Source organism: Anomalospiza imberbis, chromosome Z (genome assembly GCF_031753505.1).
Source record: "Anomalospiza imberbis isolate Cuckoo-Finch-1a 21T00152 chromosome Z, ASM3175350v1, whole genome shotgun sequence".
Taxonomy (NCBI): Eukaryota; Metazoa; Chordata; class Aves; order Passeriformes; family Viduidae; genus Anomalospiza; species Anomalospiza imberbis.
The window spans coordinates 248,300-267,544 of NC_089721.1; the positions used below are offsets into that span (position 1 = coordinate 248,300).

The following is a 19,245-nucleotide window of genomic DNA, read 5'->3' on the forward strand; positions in this document are numbered from 1 at the left end:
AATTTGAAAGCAGCCTTCTATAACAAAAGGACTTCTATAATAAAAACAGGACAAGTTTGACCTGAATTTTCATGATTAATGCAAATATTTGCACTTCAAAACCCAACTGTTACAGGCCAATCTGAGTATCTGAAGGAAAAATCTGGCTAGATGATGAAGGTGGAAAAGCACAGGACTAACAGAATTACCAATCAGTCTAGAAGTCTTTGGACCACTTCAGATCTTCATGTTCAAGTGTTGCAGAAAACTCCAAAATGTACAATTCGTATAAGAAAGATTAAGGAAAGGAAATCTGGAAATTGGTTTGAGGCATTGGAAAAAAAAAAAAAAAAGAATCAGATGTTTCCTTTGAGTAGCTGCAGAATCTTAAACACAGCCACCAGCTTATTGTATTGGTTTCTAAAAGAGAGGTGTTGATGCCTTCAGAGGCTGCCTGGAACAGAGGCTGAACAGAGATAAAGGAATAAAGTAGGAATTTATTAAAGGCCTTCACAGGATACACCTTGGGCAGTGCAAGAGCCTGGCTGAGGCTACACCCAAGATGGACAGCATGTCATGAGTTTTCACACTTTTTATAAGTTTTGGTCCATTTCCATATTGGGGTTAATTGTCCAATTACAGCTCCAGGTTATACAGTCCCACCCTCCCAGTTTGCTCCCCTCAGTTTGCTGTTGTTTACATTTTTTGGGCCCAAAGCTGTGTCCTTGGTTCTCAGGCTGGAAAAGGATTGTTTTGTCTGACTGAACTGTGAGGAGAACCTGAGGAAAAGACTTTATATGAAGTTCAGAGTTATACACTAATGCAGTACAGAATCTGGAAAATGTGAGAGTTAAAACTTAAGGCATCAGTGTCCGCCAAGGAAGCTGGGAAATACGACCCCTTTCCCTCCAAATTACTATAAATTTGGAATTACGGGGCTCTGAGGCAGAGCTGGGTGGAGGAAGAGCAGTTCTTGACTGGAGCATGTGTAGGAAGGCAAACAAACAGCAGCGGCACCAAGCAGAGCACAAACCCAGAGCAGTCCCAGCCGCTCTCAACGCTTTTCCCTTTGGTGCAGTTCCAGTCACTGCCACCAGGGGCACTGCTGGCTGCCGGCCGGGCAGGGGTGCAATGATTCCCCCGCGGCTGCAGGGGGCGCTGTGCGATGGTGGATGGCGTGGTGAGGCAGAGTGAAAATTTAACAGGGTAGAAATCCATTTGGATTTAGGTGAAATGTGCCGCTTTGAGCTTGCTAATATAAGTAAAATATTGTCCTGGCTTGTAAGATAAGCATATATTCTATTTACCATCTGTTGGAGGCGGGCAGTTTTCTTATCTCTTCCAAGAACAATCCCTCCCTCCGGGGAGATATCTTCTGTTAATGGGCCATTGAATGACTCACTGCGTGACTGATGGGGTTGCATCATCCCATTGTGAGATGCTCCACCCAGAGGGAGGAGCCAAGCATCCCTACCTGCATAACATCATCATTTTTGGGACACGATCTCAGCCTCTTCGTTGGATTCTCAAAGAAGCAGTTTCTTGTCTGCTGGATTCCCAGAGGAAGACCAGGCCCATCTACTCTATCACCAGACCTTCAGAGAAAACTACACCCTTCTACAGGACCACCACTTCAGCAGCATTTCATCTGCCACTCCAGGAGGAGCAGCCACCACTTAACTGGACTATCACCAACACCCTGACTCCTCAGGGTGTCAGGTTTCTGACTCCATAAGTAGTTTTGTTTGTACTAATTACATTTTTAATTTTTTTTTCCTAATAAAGAACTGTTATTCCCTTTCCCATATCTTTGCCTGAGAGCCTTTTTATTTTGACATTGTAGTAATTCAGAGAGAGGGGGGTTTACCTTTTCCATTTCACGGGATTTTCTAGACTTCCTTCACAGACTCCTGTCTTTTCAAACCAAGACAAATATGCTGGTTAGTCTGGTAACTGCAACACTAGCAAAACTGCCCCAGCTAAGGAGAAAGAATGCAAATTTCCAAGCTAAAGAGATAAGAAAGACTCCTTGGACCTTGAAACAGACAGCGCAGAGTGACCCAGGAGTTCTGTCTTTATTTTCTGACAAAAACTGAGTACAAATGTAACTAGCTGTAAGTGTAACACGAAATCAGCAGAATGAATATGCATGAACCTATTGTGAAATTCTATACATATGTCAATTAGTAAGGGGTAATAAAAAAGGATCGGGAGTTCTCAGGGGCACGCATGTCCTTTGAAGGGGAACGATCCCTCACATGTGTCGAGCGCTGTAATAAACATACCGTCTCTTTAAATCTTTATTAGAATTGCGGGGTTTTGATTTTTGTCCGCGTTTCAGCAGGAGCCTCGGAGCAGCGGCAGCAACAGCTGGGATGGCGCCGCCAGGGTGGTGAACAAAGTGTAACATCGACTCTGGAGCCTGCCAGGAGCCACAAAGGTCTGGGACTCACTGGGTGTCAGGTCAGGTTAAAGTGGAGCAAAAAGCTGGAGGCAGTGGCCAGGAGGACTGTGGGGCTGGTCAGCGGGAACCTGGCTCCTGCGAGCAGCCAGGAGACACATCTCTCCCTCCAGAGGGAGTCAGGGTACTGCCTGGGCAGCAGCAGCCTGGCTCCTGCGAGCAGCCAGGAGACACATCTCTCCCTCCAGAGGGAGTCAGGGTACTGCCTGGGCAGCAGCAGCCTGGCTCCTGCAAGCAGCCAGGAGACACATCTCTCCCTCCAGAGGGAGTCAGGGTACTGCCTGGGCAGCAGCAGCCTGGCTCCTGCAAGCAGCCAGGAGACACATCTCTCCCTCCAGAGGGGGTCAGGGTACTGCCTGGGCAGCAGCAGCCTGGCTCCTGCGAGCAGCCAGGAGACACATCTCTCCCTCCAGAGGGGGTCAGTGTCCTGGCTTTCCCCTGGGCAGCAGCAGCCTGGCTCCTGCGAGCAGCCACCAGACACATCTCTCCCTCCAGAAGGGGTCATGGGCTTCCCCTGAGGCACTCGAGCAGATGGAGAGGGTCCCTCACAGGGAGGCTGGGTGTTGGAAAGGTGCCAATTCAATGGCTGCTCTCACAAGTAAAGGCTCACTCCCCGTAAGGAGAAGCAGTGCAGGACAGTAGCAGTGCTGTAAAAGTGAATTCTCTACGCAGCAAAACCCAAAACCCCAAACCCGACCAAACCCCTCCAATGCTGAGGGCACGTGAGGTGCTCTGGTTCGGATTTATAGCTCCCCATAACTTTGCAAAACAAAACTCAAATACTTCAACGTCACCCCTAATTTCAGGTAGATGCTTGAAAAACCACTCCCTGTCCCTCCCTGCTGTCTGGAGAGCAGAGCAGGTCAGGTCTCTCTCCCGGGCAGGCAGACAGAGGAGCTGTTAGCAGATGACGTAGCGGGTGAGCCCCGAGCAGCGAATCTCTCTCACTCTGTGGCAGTGCCTCAGGATGCAGAGGATCATGTGGAAGCGCTTATCCAATTTCAGCCGAGTGAACTGCTTGATATCATCCTCCACAATAAAAAATTCTCCTGGAAAACAAACAACGGTTTTGTTACAGAAACGACTCTGTTGTAGGACACACTCAGCATTCCACAAGCGACAGCACAGCCTCTTCTTCATAGTTCCCCAATCTACAATTCATAATTCCACAGTCAGTAGGGTGGCTTCACACTACATTGGGAACTTTGTTCTACTTTTAAAACCTGCCATCAGAAAGAGAATTGCCAGCCTTCCCCTGACGTTCAGACACTCTGCATCATCCACAGGCCCTGCTCCATGAGCTCTGTCTCCCAGCAGGCACTCATGTTCTGGAATTAGATCTTTGCCATAAAGACAGAGCCCTGCATGCATCACAGCTATGCAGCCCACCATTCCCTTGACTTGTATCAGATTTGGAAAAGAATAATTCATCATTACTTAAAAAAATTACAGGAAAAGACTAATCACTTGCAACTGCTTCATCCCTGTGTCTCCAAGAAAATGGCACAGGGAAGTCCTGCATCAAAGCTGAAAGCTCACCCCCCTTCTTGTAGTTGATTAACTACTTCCACAAGCAATTTGTCATTAAAATTCAGGCTTCCCAGGGCAGTGGTGGAGTTACCATCCCTGGAAATGTTCAAAAAACAGTGCAAATGTGCCCCTGGATGACATAGTATAGTGGTGAACATGGTGCTCGGTTGACAGTTGGAATTTTTGATCTTAGAGGCCTTTTCCAACCTAAATGATTCCTGAATTATGTGTACTATCATGCTTCCAAGTCTAAAGGGAAGGAGGACACAAGGTTAGGGGTGTTTTAGCTTAGAAAAAGAAGATAGCGTTCTCCCTCCTTGTTTTATCCTTAACACAGAGGCAGTGACATATTTGAAAAAATGGAGCATCTCTTCTTCCTATTAAGTCCTTCCAGTTTCACTGGGAATAGCTGTTCCAAGCTGGAAAGCCAAAGCTGCCAGAAAAGAACTAAAGTCCAAGAATTATGTTTGTAAGTGTAATGTCCCCCAAAATCTTGCTTAGACAGAGCTGAGAAATAACAGATCATGTTTTCTCACAGCCTGGGCCTCTCATGAGAATTGGTGACACACATGTCTCACAGGGAGGAGAATCTTCCAGAGACAATCACTGTAAAATCTAGAGATATTTCCCCTGAGAGGAACTCTGCTGGAATCTCAGAGCTTGTAACACCACCAAATCCACATACAGATGAGAAGTAGGAAGTTTGTTTACTAGGAAAAGAAAGAAGAACTGCATTACTGCTCAAAATAGAAAATGGTCTCAAATAGAGACCGTTTACAACTTCCAGGCACACCAACAAACCCAGACAGTGCTGGGATGCCAAGCATAACCTGCCTGCTGCCTTCATAGTCTGCTACATTTGGGGGAGCATCAGAACGTCCTGAATTTTGATAAAACAAGATTCCTTCTTATATTTGCTCACAATCCGGAGTAGCAACATTCAGCAGAGCAGGATCTTTCTTGTGAAAAAATCAGAGTTGGGTGAAGGGCAGTGGTTTGGTCCACATGCTAAACAAGCAGCTAAACTCACTGAACCACCTGAGTGGCTGGCAGTGACCCTGATAAACCAGGCAGCATCTTCTCTCATCTTGAAATCAGAGAAGAGGTCATCTGGCAATCAGCCCAGGCTGAGAACCAGTGGGAATCCTAAGCAGAGACACTCACAGGAGAGATTTAAACAAACAAATCAATGAATACGGAACGTCATCCTGAAAAATGCGATGGATAAAGACATTTAATCATTTTGTGCTGGCCAGATAAGAACCATCTGACAGCCTGCCAGGACTTTTCTCTACACTTCTTAAATGATTAATCACAAAAAAACCTAAACAAAACCATCTACCACACAAATACACAAGCTCTATCAGATGCTGGATGTCCTAGTTTCCCAGCTGAACTTCCCAAGATGAGCAAGAAATAAAGGCCATCTCTCAGGTACTTAAAGAAATTAAGCACTTCAATTTTTCAGACTTAAGGTCCCCAGCTGACAGAAAATTCTCTGACCAGCCAAAGCTTTCTCACGTTGCTAGGATGGCTTCTTCACTGCCATGGTAGTCACAAGACTACTGTGGATCACAGTGCAGACTGAGCAGCACTCCAGGCTCAGGGGGACCCTTCTAGCGTTCAGCCTCTCTTCTACAGCTGTGGGCTCAAACTCCACTACTGTCCTAAGGATATGAACAGTGATACCAAAAATATGTTGTAAATTAAATTAATGAAGCCAGTATTTTAAGAAATCCAGATGAATATAAGCTGCTGTTCAACTGAGGCACAACATGCTTAAAGAGAAACCAAACCATCAAAGCCCAAACCAGAAGTCAATGACATAAATTTATGCAGCTGCATGTGCTTAGAATATTTTTAATAAAGCCCTTTACAACAGTGACCTTGTATGGCAACTGAGACCTCATCTGGAGGTCATCTGAGACCTCACAAGTCTCATCCTGTGTCCAGCCCAGTGACTGCAGCATGAGAAGGACGTGGAGCTGCTGGAGCCAGCCCAGAGGAGGCCACGGAGCTGCTGCCAGGGCTGGAGCCCCTCTGCTCTGGAGCCAGCCTGGCACAGCTGGGGCTGTGCAGCTGCACAAGAGAAGGCTCCAGGGAGAGCTCAGAGCCCCTGCCAGGGCCTCAAGGGGCTCCAGGAGAGCTGCAGAGGGACTGGGGACAAGGCACGCAGGAACAGCACACAGGCAGTGGCTGCCACCGCCAGAGGGCAGGCACAGATGGGATATTGGGAACCAGGAATTGCTGGCTGGGAGGGTGGGCAGGCCCTGGCACAGGGTGCCCAGAGCAGCTGTGGCTGCCCCTGGATCCCTGGGAGTGTCCCAGGCCAGGTTGGACAGGGCTTGGAGCACCCTGGGACAGTGGGAGGTGTCCCTGCCCATGGCAGGGGGTGAAAGTGGCTAATATTAAAGGCCACTTCCAACCCAAACCATTCTGTGATTCTGTGTTTAATTTACAGGTCTCAAAGTGCCAGCATGTCCATCAGATCAGAATTCCCTCCTGCAGGAAAACTGCATTTAGGACCCAGAAGTCACTAGTCACTGCTGTTATCATTACATTATAATATCCAGTGTCTTGAAGGGCAGCAAAAGCAAAGGAAGTTCGGAAGTTTGGAAGGAAGGAAGTTCGGAAAGAAGGAAGGAAGGAAGGAAGGAAAAGTTGCAGTTTATCTTCAGGGCATTCCTGAATACCCAGGGAATGCTCAGGGCAGAAGTTCTAGCATTCTGTCCAGGGCTAAAATGGAGGGTGGGTGCCATGGTGTTGTCAGAGACAGGATCTTTTTATGTGAGACAGAAGAGAGTTTGCTCCACTCTTTATGCCTGAACTTGCAAACATGAGGGCATTGTAAGGACATCACCAAGCTTGACATGTGCAGTACACCCCTCCAGGAATAATTACATACTTGTTCTCAAGAGGAAAAGCATGCCAAAAAGGAGATTTTAATATCAGATATTTACAGTGACATACGTTTTTGGAAAAAGTAGCTCGTAAGTGCATCTTGCTTTTCAGTTGAAAGAAAGGTGCTTTGGTTTTCACTCCCTCTATGCTTTTAAGAGGAGAAAACTTCTTAAGATTATCAGACAGACTTACCTCTTCCACAAAGCCACTGCAGCGCAATTAATTAGCCAGATTTCCCAAATTCAGAACAAATTTTTATTAGTTCATGTCCAATCAAGTTTAACACCTGAGAACACATTTCTATGGTTTGGTTATCAAGCTAAGAATTTCCAGAACTTGTAGTGAATCCAAACTAAATCTCTGTGCACTCAAAGTTTCTGCCATGACAGACCATCAAAGGGACATATTTTTCAAGGAAAACATTCACTCTTCAGTCAAAAATACGGAAAAAAAGACCAGTATTTTTATACTTCTGCTGCAACATCCAAGCGTTACGAGTTTGGTACTAACAAACGGAAATAAAAATACCTTTTGTATCTTTAGTTTCTTCTTCTATGAACCTGTGGTAGAGGTTCTTGTCTGGTGCACTCATAGATTTCAAAGGCTGATACAAGATCTTGTACTTGCCCACCACGGCCTTGTTAATCTCTTGAACAAATGCATTAATCTGATCATGTGTTATACGGCCTTTCATATACCTACAAATAAAAATAAGAATCAGTAACCAGAAAGTCACAAAGTTCTGTGTTTATTTTTCTCTTTCATCTGCCTTAACTCAAGAAGCTATTCCTGGTTAGAGGCAGTTTCTCCTGTTTTGTATCAATGAATACATGTAGTAGTTCATTCTGTTCATTTCCTTGATTGCTTAACACTCTTGAAGGTAAAAAGGCCATGACAGAATCTAAACCAGAAAGATAAAATATTAGAAAGCTAAATTAAGAAACACAATGTATTCAGTGCTTAAGCTGCAAAGTAGAATAAAGGTTGCTTTTGTAATGTACCACTTAAACACAGAAAAATAAAGTAACTTTGCAGAAAACAGCATGAAACGAAATGTTTACCTAGGAGCACAATTTGGCTCATATTATCACCACAAATAACCTGTGTTTGATGTTACAGCCATTTATTGTTAAGCCAGGGCACTGAACAATCCAACAACGGGTGTGGAGTGGAGCAGGAGCGCAGCGACCCTGGCCCACCATAGGCCCTTTTTGTTTGTTTGTTGGTTTGTTAGTGTTTATTTGTTTGGTTTTTGTTTTGTTTGATGTGGCACTCAGTGGCATGGTTTAGCTGGAAGTCTTAGGGCATGGTTTGGACTCGATGATCTTGAAGGTCCCTTCCAACCTCGTGATTCTGTGATTACCTGAGGTTTTTTGAAGAGCTACTAGTTGTGTGTTGCCTTCTGTATTTGACTGTGCAGTCTACTGAGCTGTGCAGATATGCTTCTGCACCACCAGCATCTGTTTCTGAACTCTCAGAGCATTTCATAATACTAGTACTAGAAGAATAAGGTCTGTTGATAACAGCCTAGAGGTACAGGAAGCACAGAAGATAAAGAACAAAGTGATGTGGAAATATTAGAACACTGGAAGATTTGCAAGTAAGGTTATTCAGTATTTACAGATGCAAAGCCATGCCTTCAAGGGAAAGGAACTGTGCTGTACACTGAGAAGCCATTATATAAAAATTAAATCTGAAACTCAAATGACAAGCAGTAAGCTAAATACAATACAACCTCCCTCCCCCATCACCCAAAAATGGCAGTAAAGTCCAGGCCAGCCTTGCAACCTGCACTGTCCTGTGGCCTTCATTCAGTTGCTACAACAAACCAAAACTGGCTGTGTTTTGCCCAGTATTGGTTTGCAGATGTGAGGAGTTACACAAGTGTTACATTTAATTTTAAGAATGAATGCTGTAGATGAGTAGAGCAGCTGGCTAAAAGCTGTGGGACAGCAAGACTGAAAAGATCAATGAACAGCAAATTCCTCCCAATGTTTTAATCTGAACAGACAGGCTCAATCTTTGGAGAACATACAAAGAATTCAAAGCAGAAGTAGATAATCAATTACAAGTTCAGTATTCCAAACCAGAATTCAGACAGGCATTCTGCAATTGCCAACGCAAAATAAGTGCTGTAGATTTCAACAGCAGCCAGTCCCTGCCAGGCAGACAGGCTGGCGAGGTGTGCAAAATTGAATTCAAAGCAATTGCTCGGTCTCCAAACCGCGTTTGAAACTTAGTAGCCACTAAGTTACTTGCAACCAGCTTTCAACTTTATTGATACCTCAATGAATTCAGCGTTGGAGGTGCAGCCATCTCGTAGCCATAAAAACGCTCTACTTGGAACAGCAATAAAAGCAGCACTACCACCCCTGAAATGCAGCCACAGCACGAGCACAGCCTGTAACCACAGCAGGGCTTTGCCTGTGTGCATTAGCTGCTCTTTATTGCTCTCTCTGCCTCCCTGCGCCACAGGGGAGCGTGCAGAGCGAGGAAGGCTCAGCCCAGAGGTATAAAATACCTTTATTTAAGTTCCTGTGCTCCCACTGCCAACACACAGACAGTGAACACGCTTAATAAAACCAAGGGAGCACCTCAGCTCATTCTGAAGCTGAAACAGAGAGGCAGGACTGGGTTGCCTAAACCTAAAAACAAATGTTCTTTGAGAGGCCCTCAGGCATCCAAGATGCTTTAATCTGAAATTGAACCCTGTCAAAACTGAATGGAATTTTTATTCTGTGCATAACTAAGGATCATAAAAACTCCAGCTGTCCTACAGCCCCTCTCGTGTTTCTACCCAGCCATGGCTGGCAAACCCGTTAATGCTGACATTTTTTTCAGTCCATAGGTACACGAATATAAAAATACAAAGTTGAGAAGCTCCAAATTCAGGCATTGAATTTAGATTTAAAATAACTTTAAAGTCTGCTTCACTGTTGCAAATGCAATGAAATTCAAAACTCTTCTAAAAAAGATCCAGTCACTTTCTTATTTTAATCCACAGAAGCCCTTTCTCAAAGCATTTTTTCTATAGGTATGAAAACCAGAGCACAGTGCTGTGTTCCTCAGAGAAAAGAATAACATCAATATGTCACATATATACCACTCTAAAAGAGATAAAACTTGCAATGGCCACCCTCTGCTCTCTCAAAAATGGTTGGGCTAAAATAGCCACGTATTCTCCCAAGCGACCATCTTTTGAGAATTGAGAATTATAATGAATTATAATGAGAGCACTGAATCTAAAATGCTTTCAGCAGTAAGATTTTTAGAAAGCAGTAAGAATTCTAGACACAGAATAAAGCAAACATTTTCCTTTGCCTCAAAGTCAAAAGTTAACAAAGACAGGTACTGTGAAATGTCCTTTATCTTCCGCCACAAAGCACCTTCCTGCAACAGATTTGAAGGGTAAGATAATTTGCAGGTTTTTTATTGTGCAAAGTGTTCTGTTTGATCAGGGTGCTCCACATCTGCCCCTTAACACAGCGTGTACCTTTGTTAAATGCCAGCTGCCCAGTCCTAGGACTATGATGTCAGTGAAGCCAGTGTGTCCCTTCCAGTGGCCTGATGGTGTTAGGAATAGATTTTCCTTCATGTTCAGCATAAAGCAAGTGAAAACAGCCTCAATTTTTCAGTGACCACCCCCCACCTCCAGTGCTCACCTGAAGAAACGGGCCCTGAACCAAATTCTCATTCTTCCAAGAGAATACAATCAGTGTAAGAGAATTTGTATTACAAGTATTTGCTGCTTAGATTTGGTCAATCAGTATGTGAAATTGCAAGTACTCCCTCAATCTTGTACTACAACATTGCCAGGCAACAGAAATACTGGTAGATTAATAGATCTATGTAAATTCATGTCAATTTTCCTCCACAGAACAAATATGCTTCTCCCATCTGAATAAGATTAAATTATTTCTAGAGCTCTACCAGCACAGTCTAAGCTGCAACCTTTCCATAATGGGTACCTTCCAACACAGCTGCAACATTTCCACAAGGAGTGCATTCCAGCTCTGCTTATTCTGTGGTTTTGTGAATCTGCAGTGGATAGGAAGAGGATCCATCTGGCCACTGTCCCCATCCTCCACGCCCATGAACAGCAGTGGAAAATATAAACTCCTTTAGGTTGGAAAAGCCCTCTGAGATCATCAAGTCCAACCTTTCCCCAAGCGCAGCCAAGGCCACCACTAAACCAGGCCCCCAAGTGTCCTTCCACCTGTCTTGTGATGTGGAAGATCATAGCCTTAACTGGAAGTTAAAACAATATTTGGCTGGAATGGTCTGTGCCTATTTCTCTTGCCACAGCAGAGATAAAGACCAAAAATTCCCAGGCTCCAGTTTTATCCTCCCATAATTTTATCAGGAGAGAACTACCTAAGGGAATACATCCACAAAATACCTGAGGTGTTCTGCAGAACAAAAATATCAGGTTCATGCTCTTCTAAGAAGTAACCAGACGTCCTTTATCATTAACTCAACATTCAGGATAAGGAAGAAAATGGGCATTACTCACCTGAAAATGTTGAAGGCTATAGAAAAAAATTATTGGAAAGCCTTAAGTAAAGTACAGACTCAAAACCATATTTCTTACTGAAATAGGTATTGCCAGGGAACACAGTAAATCTAGAATCTCAATAACAATTTAGCCTTAGGCATCAAGAGAAATTTCTTCTTTTTGCAGAAACATTTACCCATGCCACCCAAATGCCATTTAAGAAGTTATTCCTATATATCAGACTTCAGACAAGGATATCCATTAATCAGGTCCTGATGTTAGGGGAAAACACCCACAGCTTTCTATTCCAGAAATCGGTGCAAAGCAAAGTGGTTTTTTTTTCTTCTTTTTTTTTCTTTTTTTTTTCTTTTAACAAGTCTGATTGCTTTTTCTGTCTCAAAACAGATTGTTAAGTCAAGACTTGAAGTTTCCAGAAACCAATATTTGAATATTTGAGACAAATAAAAACAGCATTTTTCACTGTTTTTCTTTCTGTATGTAAACAAACACTCCATGTTATGAGATGATGGCTCATTTTTTAATGTCAGTTCTCAAAACAAGATGAGGATTCACCTGTTAGCTAATAAATCTCTGTTCGTACAATTACAGTGACTTTTGAGGTAAGAGGTTTGGGTTTTAACTGACCAGATTTCATCTTCCCAATAGCAGCAGAAAGAAGAGCCCAATTAACTCCGTTCATTTGATTTTCAGGTTTGCTAGCAATGCATTTAAACCATTTGGAGCTATTGTCATGTTTCACCCAGTGAAATATTTCATCTCTGTCAGTCCCAGTTCTGCAAGAGGTCACTCTCCCAAACCTATGTGTGCCACCCAAATTGATATGCCAGGGTACAAGGGAAGCCACGCTTACTTACACAGGAACACTTTGAAACTCCTCTGTGGTTATTAATGCTGCTTCTTTAATGTTTTTTATCTCTTTTGCAGGTTTCTTCTTACATATGGTTTCTACAGCCTTTGTTTGTCCTTTGTGTTTCACAGTTGGCACCATGTTGCTGTAAAAGGAAGGAATATTCAGTGCATAAACAGCAGGTAAGTAGGAAGGAGAATTCCACTACACTGCTTAGTCACAGACCTAAGTTCCAGCCTATCTGTTAGGCTGGATGAACACAATTAACGATATTTCACAAAAGAAACATCAGTAAAGCAAGCCTACTCTGTTTCAAATCATATCCTTCAGCTGACTTCAGCACAGCTCTTGGTTTTGTGTGCTACGGAGGCTGCTAGCAGGTGAGCTGGAAGCAGTCCAAGTGCAGCATGGCACAGCTCAGAATTCAATGTAGCATTACATTTCACACAACGCAAGGCCTGGCTTTTTATCAGATAAAACACAGCACAAAGCTGCAGCCTTAATGGGCAGATTTGAAATACTTCATAGCTCTTTGACACAGGTTCAGATCTTGGGAAGCCTGACTCATCCATTAAACTTTTGAAGCAAAGAAATTCAACACCACCTTGCAGACACTTTTAAAATGTATTAGGCAAGATCCAAAAGGTCAAAAATTCCCTGATTTATTCCTGATTATTAGAACATTATTTTTATAAATTCATCCTTCCTCAGCTTAGAGCCTCAAACCACAAGGGATTTGCCAGCCACCCACTCAGCTGCTCCTCAGCAGCACAGCAAAGGTGATGCACATGGCCAAATCCACTGTCATCAGAACACATGGACATGACTGGGATATGCAGCAGAATTAACTAAAGCAGTACAGAGCTGATCTGGACAAGGGAATGATCCTCTGCTTGGATCTGAGCGTCACACAAGAGATCATTGTTGCACATGGGGTCCCACAGCAGTGAACGGCACAGCAGTGCCTCCATCTGTCGACCTCAGGGCCAGGATTTGAGGCGTCAATTGATGTGACACCGCCAAGCCCAGTGTCCCATCGCCGAGGAACACCAGTGCCACGGAGAGGACAGTGAGTGCCACCTGCTGGGCTCCCACGCTGCCTGCTCGGTGACACAGGGGCAAGAGCAGCTCTGCTCTGCACTGTGACACAGCACAGAGCCCTTCTGAAACCCAGGACACCTGCAGCCAAACTTACTCAGTTGTCATCATCTGAAGAACATCTGTTTGCATCTGAACAACAACAAAATGAATCCCGGCACCCTGCAGCTAGCAGGGAATATCAGCAAACAGGAGGGAAAGGGGAGGGGGGGGTGCATTTTGGGTGGTGGTGGAGGTGGGTTTGGAATGAAAGGATAAACACAAGAACCAAGGGAAGCAAGTTCTCATCTTGAAACTTCATTCCTCCCACACTCCAGTCTCCTGCTCAGTCTTCTGCTGTCTATCACACTGCAACAAACATTTTCTAGATGATTCCCCATACCCAAGCATCCTTCCTTTGTGCTCCCACCCACTCCCTTGTCCCTGCACTGCTGCAGTGAGGTGGCGCAGACACAGTTCACCACTGACCTGAACCATGAAAAGGAAAAACTTATGCTTGTTTACAAAATCTGGCTCTGGTGGAATGAGAAACTGAATCTCAACAAACACAGGGGATACAAAGAGCTTGAGAGATATTGAACTTGCTTTTTATTTCAGTGAGATTCCTCTGGTAAACAAGAAGAGAAAACCTAAGGATACAGGAGAAAAACAATAGCTAAAGCCATGAATTGCTGAATTTCTCTGTGTGGGTGTTTTCATTTTCCCAGAGACTTCAAGGCTTGTCTCAACAGCATTCAAGTGCTCCTCTGCTTTCTGCATTATCTCACAAAAATCACTCAACACTAATGTTCACAGCCCCACACATCTGGGAACAGAAAGGGAGGAGGCCAGGAGAGGAAGGTTTGGGAAAGAGGCCTGAAAACATATTTACACTGATACAGCGGATCTTGAAAAATTATGTCCATTTTACAATTCTTTGATCCTGCACTGCACAACACAATGAACATCAAGAAGTCAAGAAGTCAGAACATGGGGACAAAAGGAGGAAGTGTGTTTTGACAAATGGCATCATCATACAGTGTATTTTTACTCAAGAAAAAACCAGCAACAAACTGACACTGCCAGAACAGCAGCTGTGAGCTGGCTGAGCACAATGTGTAGAAAATTATCAGAAAAGCTTGGTTGATTTTACACATTGTGGTTCTCTCTAGAAAGGGAAGAATTGGCTAAAGTCATATCACAATTAACTTCCTAATCACAAGCAGGACAAGATTGTAAGGTGAACTAACATCCCAAAAAATCTTTTGGTGTCAGAGGTGACACAATCACCGAACAAGCCTCATTTACATCTAAACAATTTCCAGGAGCTAACACAAAGTTAAGACAAAGGATTTTCTACAATAAGAAAGTAAGTTATGACAGGAAGGCAGAACCCAAGTGGTAATTTCTGAAAAACTTCAATTCTTACAAACACACACACACACACAAAAAGCAACATCTAAAGTGAAAAGGAACACGTCACCCCTAGAGACATTTTGAGAGGCTGTTTCCTAAACTGAGGGGTTCATGTCTAATGGGTGGGAATAAGAAAAAAAGCTTCTGCACAAGTCATCCCTTCACCAGCAAAGAACAGTTTCAATACAATACCTACACCAATGTCCATATTGCTACACACCAACAAAAATTACCGTTCCTTTTTCTCTTCTAGAATCCTCTTTCCACACATTTAACCTTTTGCTTTGCTGGAATACATCTGTCATGTTTTGAGACTGAGGCTTCTCTGGCATTAGGAACCAGACCAAGTAAACCTGGTTGATTCAGGGCACATACTGGAAGCACTGAGTTCAAACTAAGGTATTGCCTTCTGACAAGCTACGAGGTGGGAAAGAAACTCTGGGATCCCCAGATAATAAGGCTCTACAAATGACACCCCACCTGACACACACAAAAAACACTCCATAAAAAAAAGCAGCTCCAACAGGATGGAGAAAGAGATTAGGAACTCAAGAGTTTAAATGTCTTAGAAGCCTTCCAAGTAACAGCTGTTAATTCACATACTTGTCATTTTCACACACTTCAGCTATTTGACTATGAAAAGCTTCACAGCCCTCTCCAAGGCAAGGGGATGTCATAGCTAGCTGAAATAAATGCAGGATTGCTGTAGGGAAAAGAGAACAAAACTACCACAATTCAAAGTCCCACAGACAGACGACTGAGTTAGAGAATTTTTGGTCTTTAATTTATTTGGAAGGGCAGTGGTGAACTTCAGTTCTAGTGACCCAGCATTTGGGTCACTAACCCTTTAATCTGTAGGCACTGCAGTTACAAAATTGGTGTGTTTGTGATTCTAAAGGAAGGGATGCTCAGACTCAGAGAAGCACTTGCTTTCTACTACATCACACCCACCCCCTGGAAGCTCCTGTTGAAACAACTTGGGATTTTATAGTCTTGACCTGACAAATTTGTTGGGGTGCTAGCACAAGCCTGGACAAGAGCCAACTCCAGAATCAATACATACAACAACTTTGGCTCCCAAAATTTCCCAGTTAATGTGGAGTGAAAGGAGCACAGCTGGACAGGGCCAGGAGCAGCCCGAGTCCTCTGGGCTCATGTACCACATACCAGCTCTTGGGTGGTTCAGGCAGATAGCATGGAATTTGTCCAAGGAGGTGCTGTGCTTCCTTTTCATCTCTCTCAGCAACCTTCTGCATCTCCTGAAATTAATACCAGACTGTATCAGAAATCTCTAACTATGCTACTAACATCAGGCAAGTAAAATTAGGGCAATACTAAATTAATTTTAAGCTTTTTAAATAGGTGTCTTTTATTCTGCCAGCATCATCTTACCTCCATACCCCACAATTTCCCCAGGGAAACTAGTAAAGATACAAAGGAAGGAGCATCTGTCCTTGCCCTCAGAACGTCAGAGAAATTTGAGCAGGCAAAAGGAACTTTAGCAACGCACCCTCAGCAAGGTCTGGTCAGGGGAATGGTGGTGGTGAAGACGAGATACTAGGGTAAACTCACCTCCATTCCCCAAACAACATTTCCACAAAAGACTTAACAAAGGCACTGCAAACACACAGTAGAAAAACAGACAAATATTCTAAATGAATACCTTGTGCAGCTATTGCAAAGATGTGTAAGTGGAGCTGCTCTTTAGATCACTGTATCTGTTATGATAAAGACGTGTTTTCGAGGCCAGTGACAAAGACATTATTTTAATGGCTTTAGGATGAAAGAAGGTAGACTCAGATTAGATATTAAGAATAAATTCTTCCCTGTGAGGGTGGGCAGGCCCTGGCCCAGGGTGCCCAGAGCAGCTGTGGCTGCCCCTGGATCCCTGGGAGTGTCCCAGGCCAGGCTGGATGGGGCTGGAGCAGCCTGGGATAGTGGAAGGTGTCCCTGCCCATGGCAGGGGGTGAGATGGGACGAACTTTAAGGTCCCTTCCAATTCAAACCATTCTACAATTCTATGATTCTACGTACAAGCCTTGAAAAATAAAATTTTTAATGTTCATTGTCTGGAGAGCTGTTTAACAAACCATCAGCAAGCCTGTTCCAAGCCCCAGTTTCTCTTCTAAGTACATGCATCCAAACACCACTAAGAATCTAGGGAAAAAAGTGACATACGTATCAAAGATTTCTTTGAATCTTTCAGTATTTTATGAACAGGCAAAAAAAAAAATTACTTTGAGTGAATATTTCAGTTTTTCTTGCTGTTTAACTTGACTTTCCATTTTCATCAGGAGATCATGTATAAGGATCACCTCATTCTGCATTTTAGTGAGCACAGTCTTGCGGGAATCATCTTCACCTGTAAAAGAGAGAACATTAAGCTACAAGGTCTCCAAGAAAAAAAAAACAAAATCCAATATTCCTCCCCTCCACAAGAAGTGGTTATCTAAATCCCTGCTTCTCAGCCACCATATCCATCCAGGAGAAGCAGCAAGCCAAACTGTCAGTCTTGTTCTCCGCACAGCCAACAGAGTTAATGGAATCACTTAGTTTGGAAAAGTCCTCTAAGACCACGTCCAGCTATTGCCCCAGAGCACTGTCAAGGCCATCACTAACCTGCATCCCAAGAGTCACAGCCACATGGCTTTTAAATCCCTTCAGGGATCGGGATTCCACCCTCTCCATGGGCAGTTCCAGTTCCTGAGCACCCTTTCCATGGGGAAATTCCTGCTGCTGTCCAGCCTGACTCTCCCCTGGCCCAGCCTGAGGCCGTTCCCTCTCCTCCTGTCCCTGTTCCCAGCCTGACATCCCTCGGCTGTCCCCTCCTGTCAGGAGCTGTGCAGAGCCACAAGGTCCCCCCTGAGCCTCCTTTTCTGCCGGCTGAGCCCCCTTCCAGCTCCCTCAGCTGCTCCTGGGGCTCCAGCCCCTTCCCAGCTCCGTTCCCTTCCAGCCCCTCAATGTCTTTTTTGCAGTGAAGTGCAAAGCAAACCCCACTGTAACTCTTGTTTACCTATGTCTCTCAATACGATAAGCATTTTAATATTTGAAATCTTCATATTGATGTGGAGGCATAAATCCTCTAGGCTTGAGGATGCCATATCCTTCACCATCACACTGAAGGAAAAAAAAAAAAACGAAGGCAGGAATTTAACAAACATCCAAGTTTGTCCAACATTGTGTACAAAATCAGAATTTGTAGAAGGACCCTGATCTGTCAAAGAAGCAAAGGGCATGTAAATGAAACAGTAAATGGAGTGATTCTCTATTATCTTACTAAATTGAAAGCAGGAAAGGAAGCATAAAGTGGCACTAGACAGGGCAATAAGTTTCCCAGAACTTTGGAGATAAATGCAGTGTGATATCAGTGCAGCTATTCCTTGTGAGACTGGGAGCATCCTTATTATATTGAAGTGTGCAGTAAAAAAGGAGTTGGAATTTACTGCAAAAACCAAGAAATACCTGCGTTACATAAGGCATAGAAGACTCTGTCAGGGAGACTACATCAGATGATTGATGTTTAAAGAGCTGTGTTTCTTTAAAAACGTAATTAAGCAAAAAAAATGTTAGCAGTTATTAGTGAAGTCTGGAGACATCAAAAAGAGCATTATATATCGATTACTATATTGTCTATAATAATAGACTTATTAACCCTACTATAGACAGGAATTGATTAAAAGAAAAAGTTATACAGTGCGACAAACCTCCGCATTTAACACTGGGGCCCGGCACTGAGCGCTCACACAGCTCCCTCCGGCGGCTCACACTTGGAAACTTAAAATGCCTTTATTTCGCTTTTGGCTTAAAATACTATCAACTACCGCTCTTATTAAATCCGCTCTTAGAGAGCTCCCCACCTCCGTACCTGCGTGGACACTGCGAGGCGGTTCGGGATACCCTGAGGGGATCGAGGCCACCCCTGCGCCCGGCGGCAGCGCCCGCTTCTCCTCGGGTTTTACCAGCGCTTGCCGGCCTTCGTCCCGGGCCCACTCTCTCAGCCGCTCGGCCGAGACAGGAGGGCGCTCGGCCGGAGGAGAAGGAGGAGGAGGAGGAGGAGGAGGAGGAGGAGGAGGAAGAGGACGCTCGGCCGGAGGAGAAGGAGGAGGAGGACGCTCGGCCGAGACAGGAGGAGGAGGAGGAGGGCCGAGACAGGAGGGCGCTCGGCCGGAGGAGGAGGAGGACGCTCGGCCGAGACAGGAGGGCGCTCGGCCGAGACAGGAGGAGGAGGAGGACGCTCGGCCGAGACAGGAGGACGCTCGGCCGAGACAGGAGGACGCTCGGCCGGAGGAGAAGGAGGAGGAGGACGCTCGGCCGAGACAGGAGGAGGAGGAGGAGGAGGGCGCTCGGCCGAGACAGGAGGAGGAGGAGGAGGAGGAGGACGCTCGGCCGCGGCCGGTTCGAGCCGCGGTTTGAATCTGCCGCGCTCGGGCGGGCGTTGGGGAGGGCGGGGCGCGCGCGTGCGCGCTGAGGGGAGCGCGCGGGGCGGGCGGAAAGGGCGGCGAGGCGGCGGCCGCTGAG

General features: G+C 44.8%; 1 protein-coding gene across 1 annotated transcript; it reads right to left on the reverse strand.

The window, feature by feature from the left end:
- Nucleotides 1–3,336: 3,336 nt before the first annotated feature.
- On the reverse strand, nucleotides 3,337–17,858 carry SKA1 (spindle and kinetochore associated complex subunit 1). The gene is made up of 6 exons (XM_068175618.1): nucleotides 17,741–17,858; nucleotides 16,965–17,089; nucleotides 15,895–15,986; nucleotides 12,242–12,379; nucleotides 7,400–7,569; nucleotides 3,337–3,489 (listed from the first exon to the last, which is right to left on the reverse strand). The coding sequence occupies exons 1-6, from the start codon at nucleotides 17,838–17,840 to the stop codon at nucleotides 3,341–3,343; spliced, it is 774 nt and encodes a 257-aa protein (XP_068031719.1). The 5' UTR covers nucleotides 17,841–17,858; the 3' UTR covers nucleotides 3,337–3,340.
- Nucleotides 17,859–19,245: the final 1,387 nt, after the last annotated feature.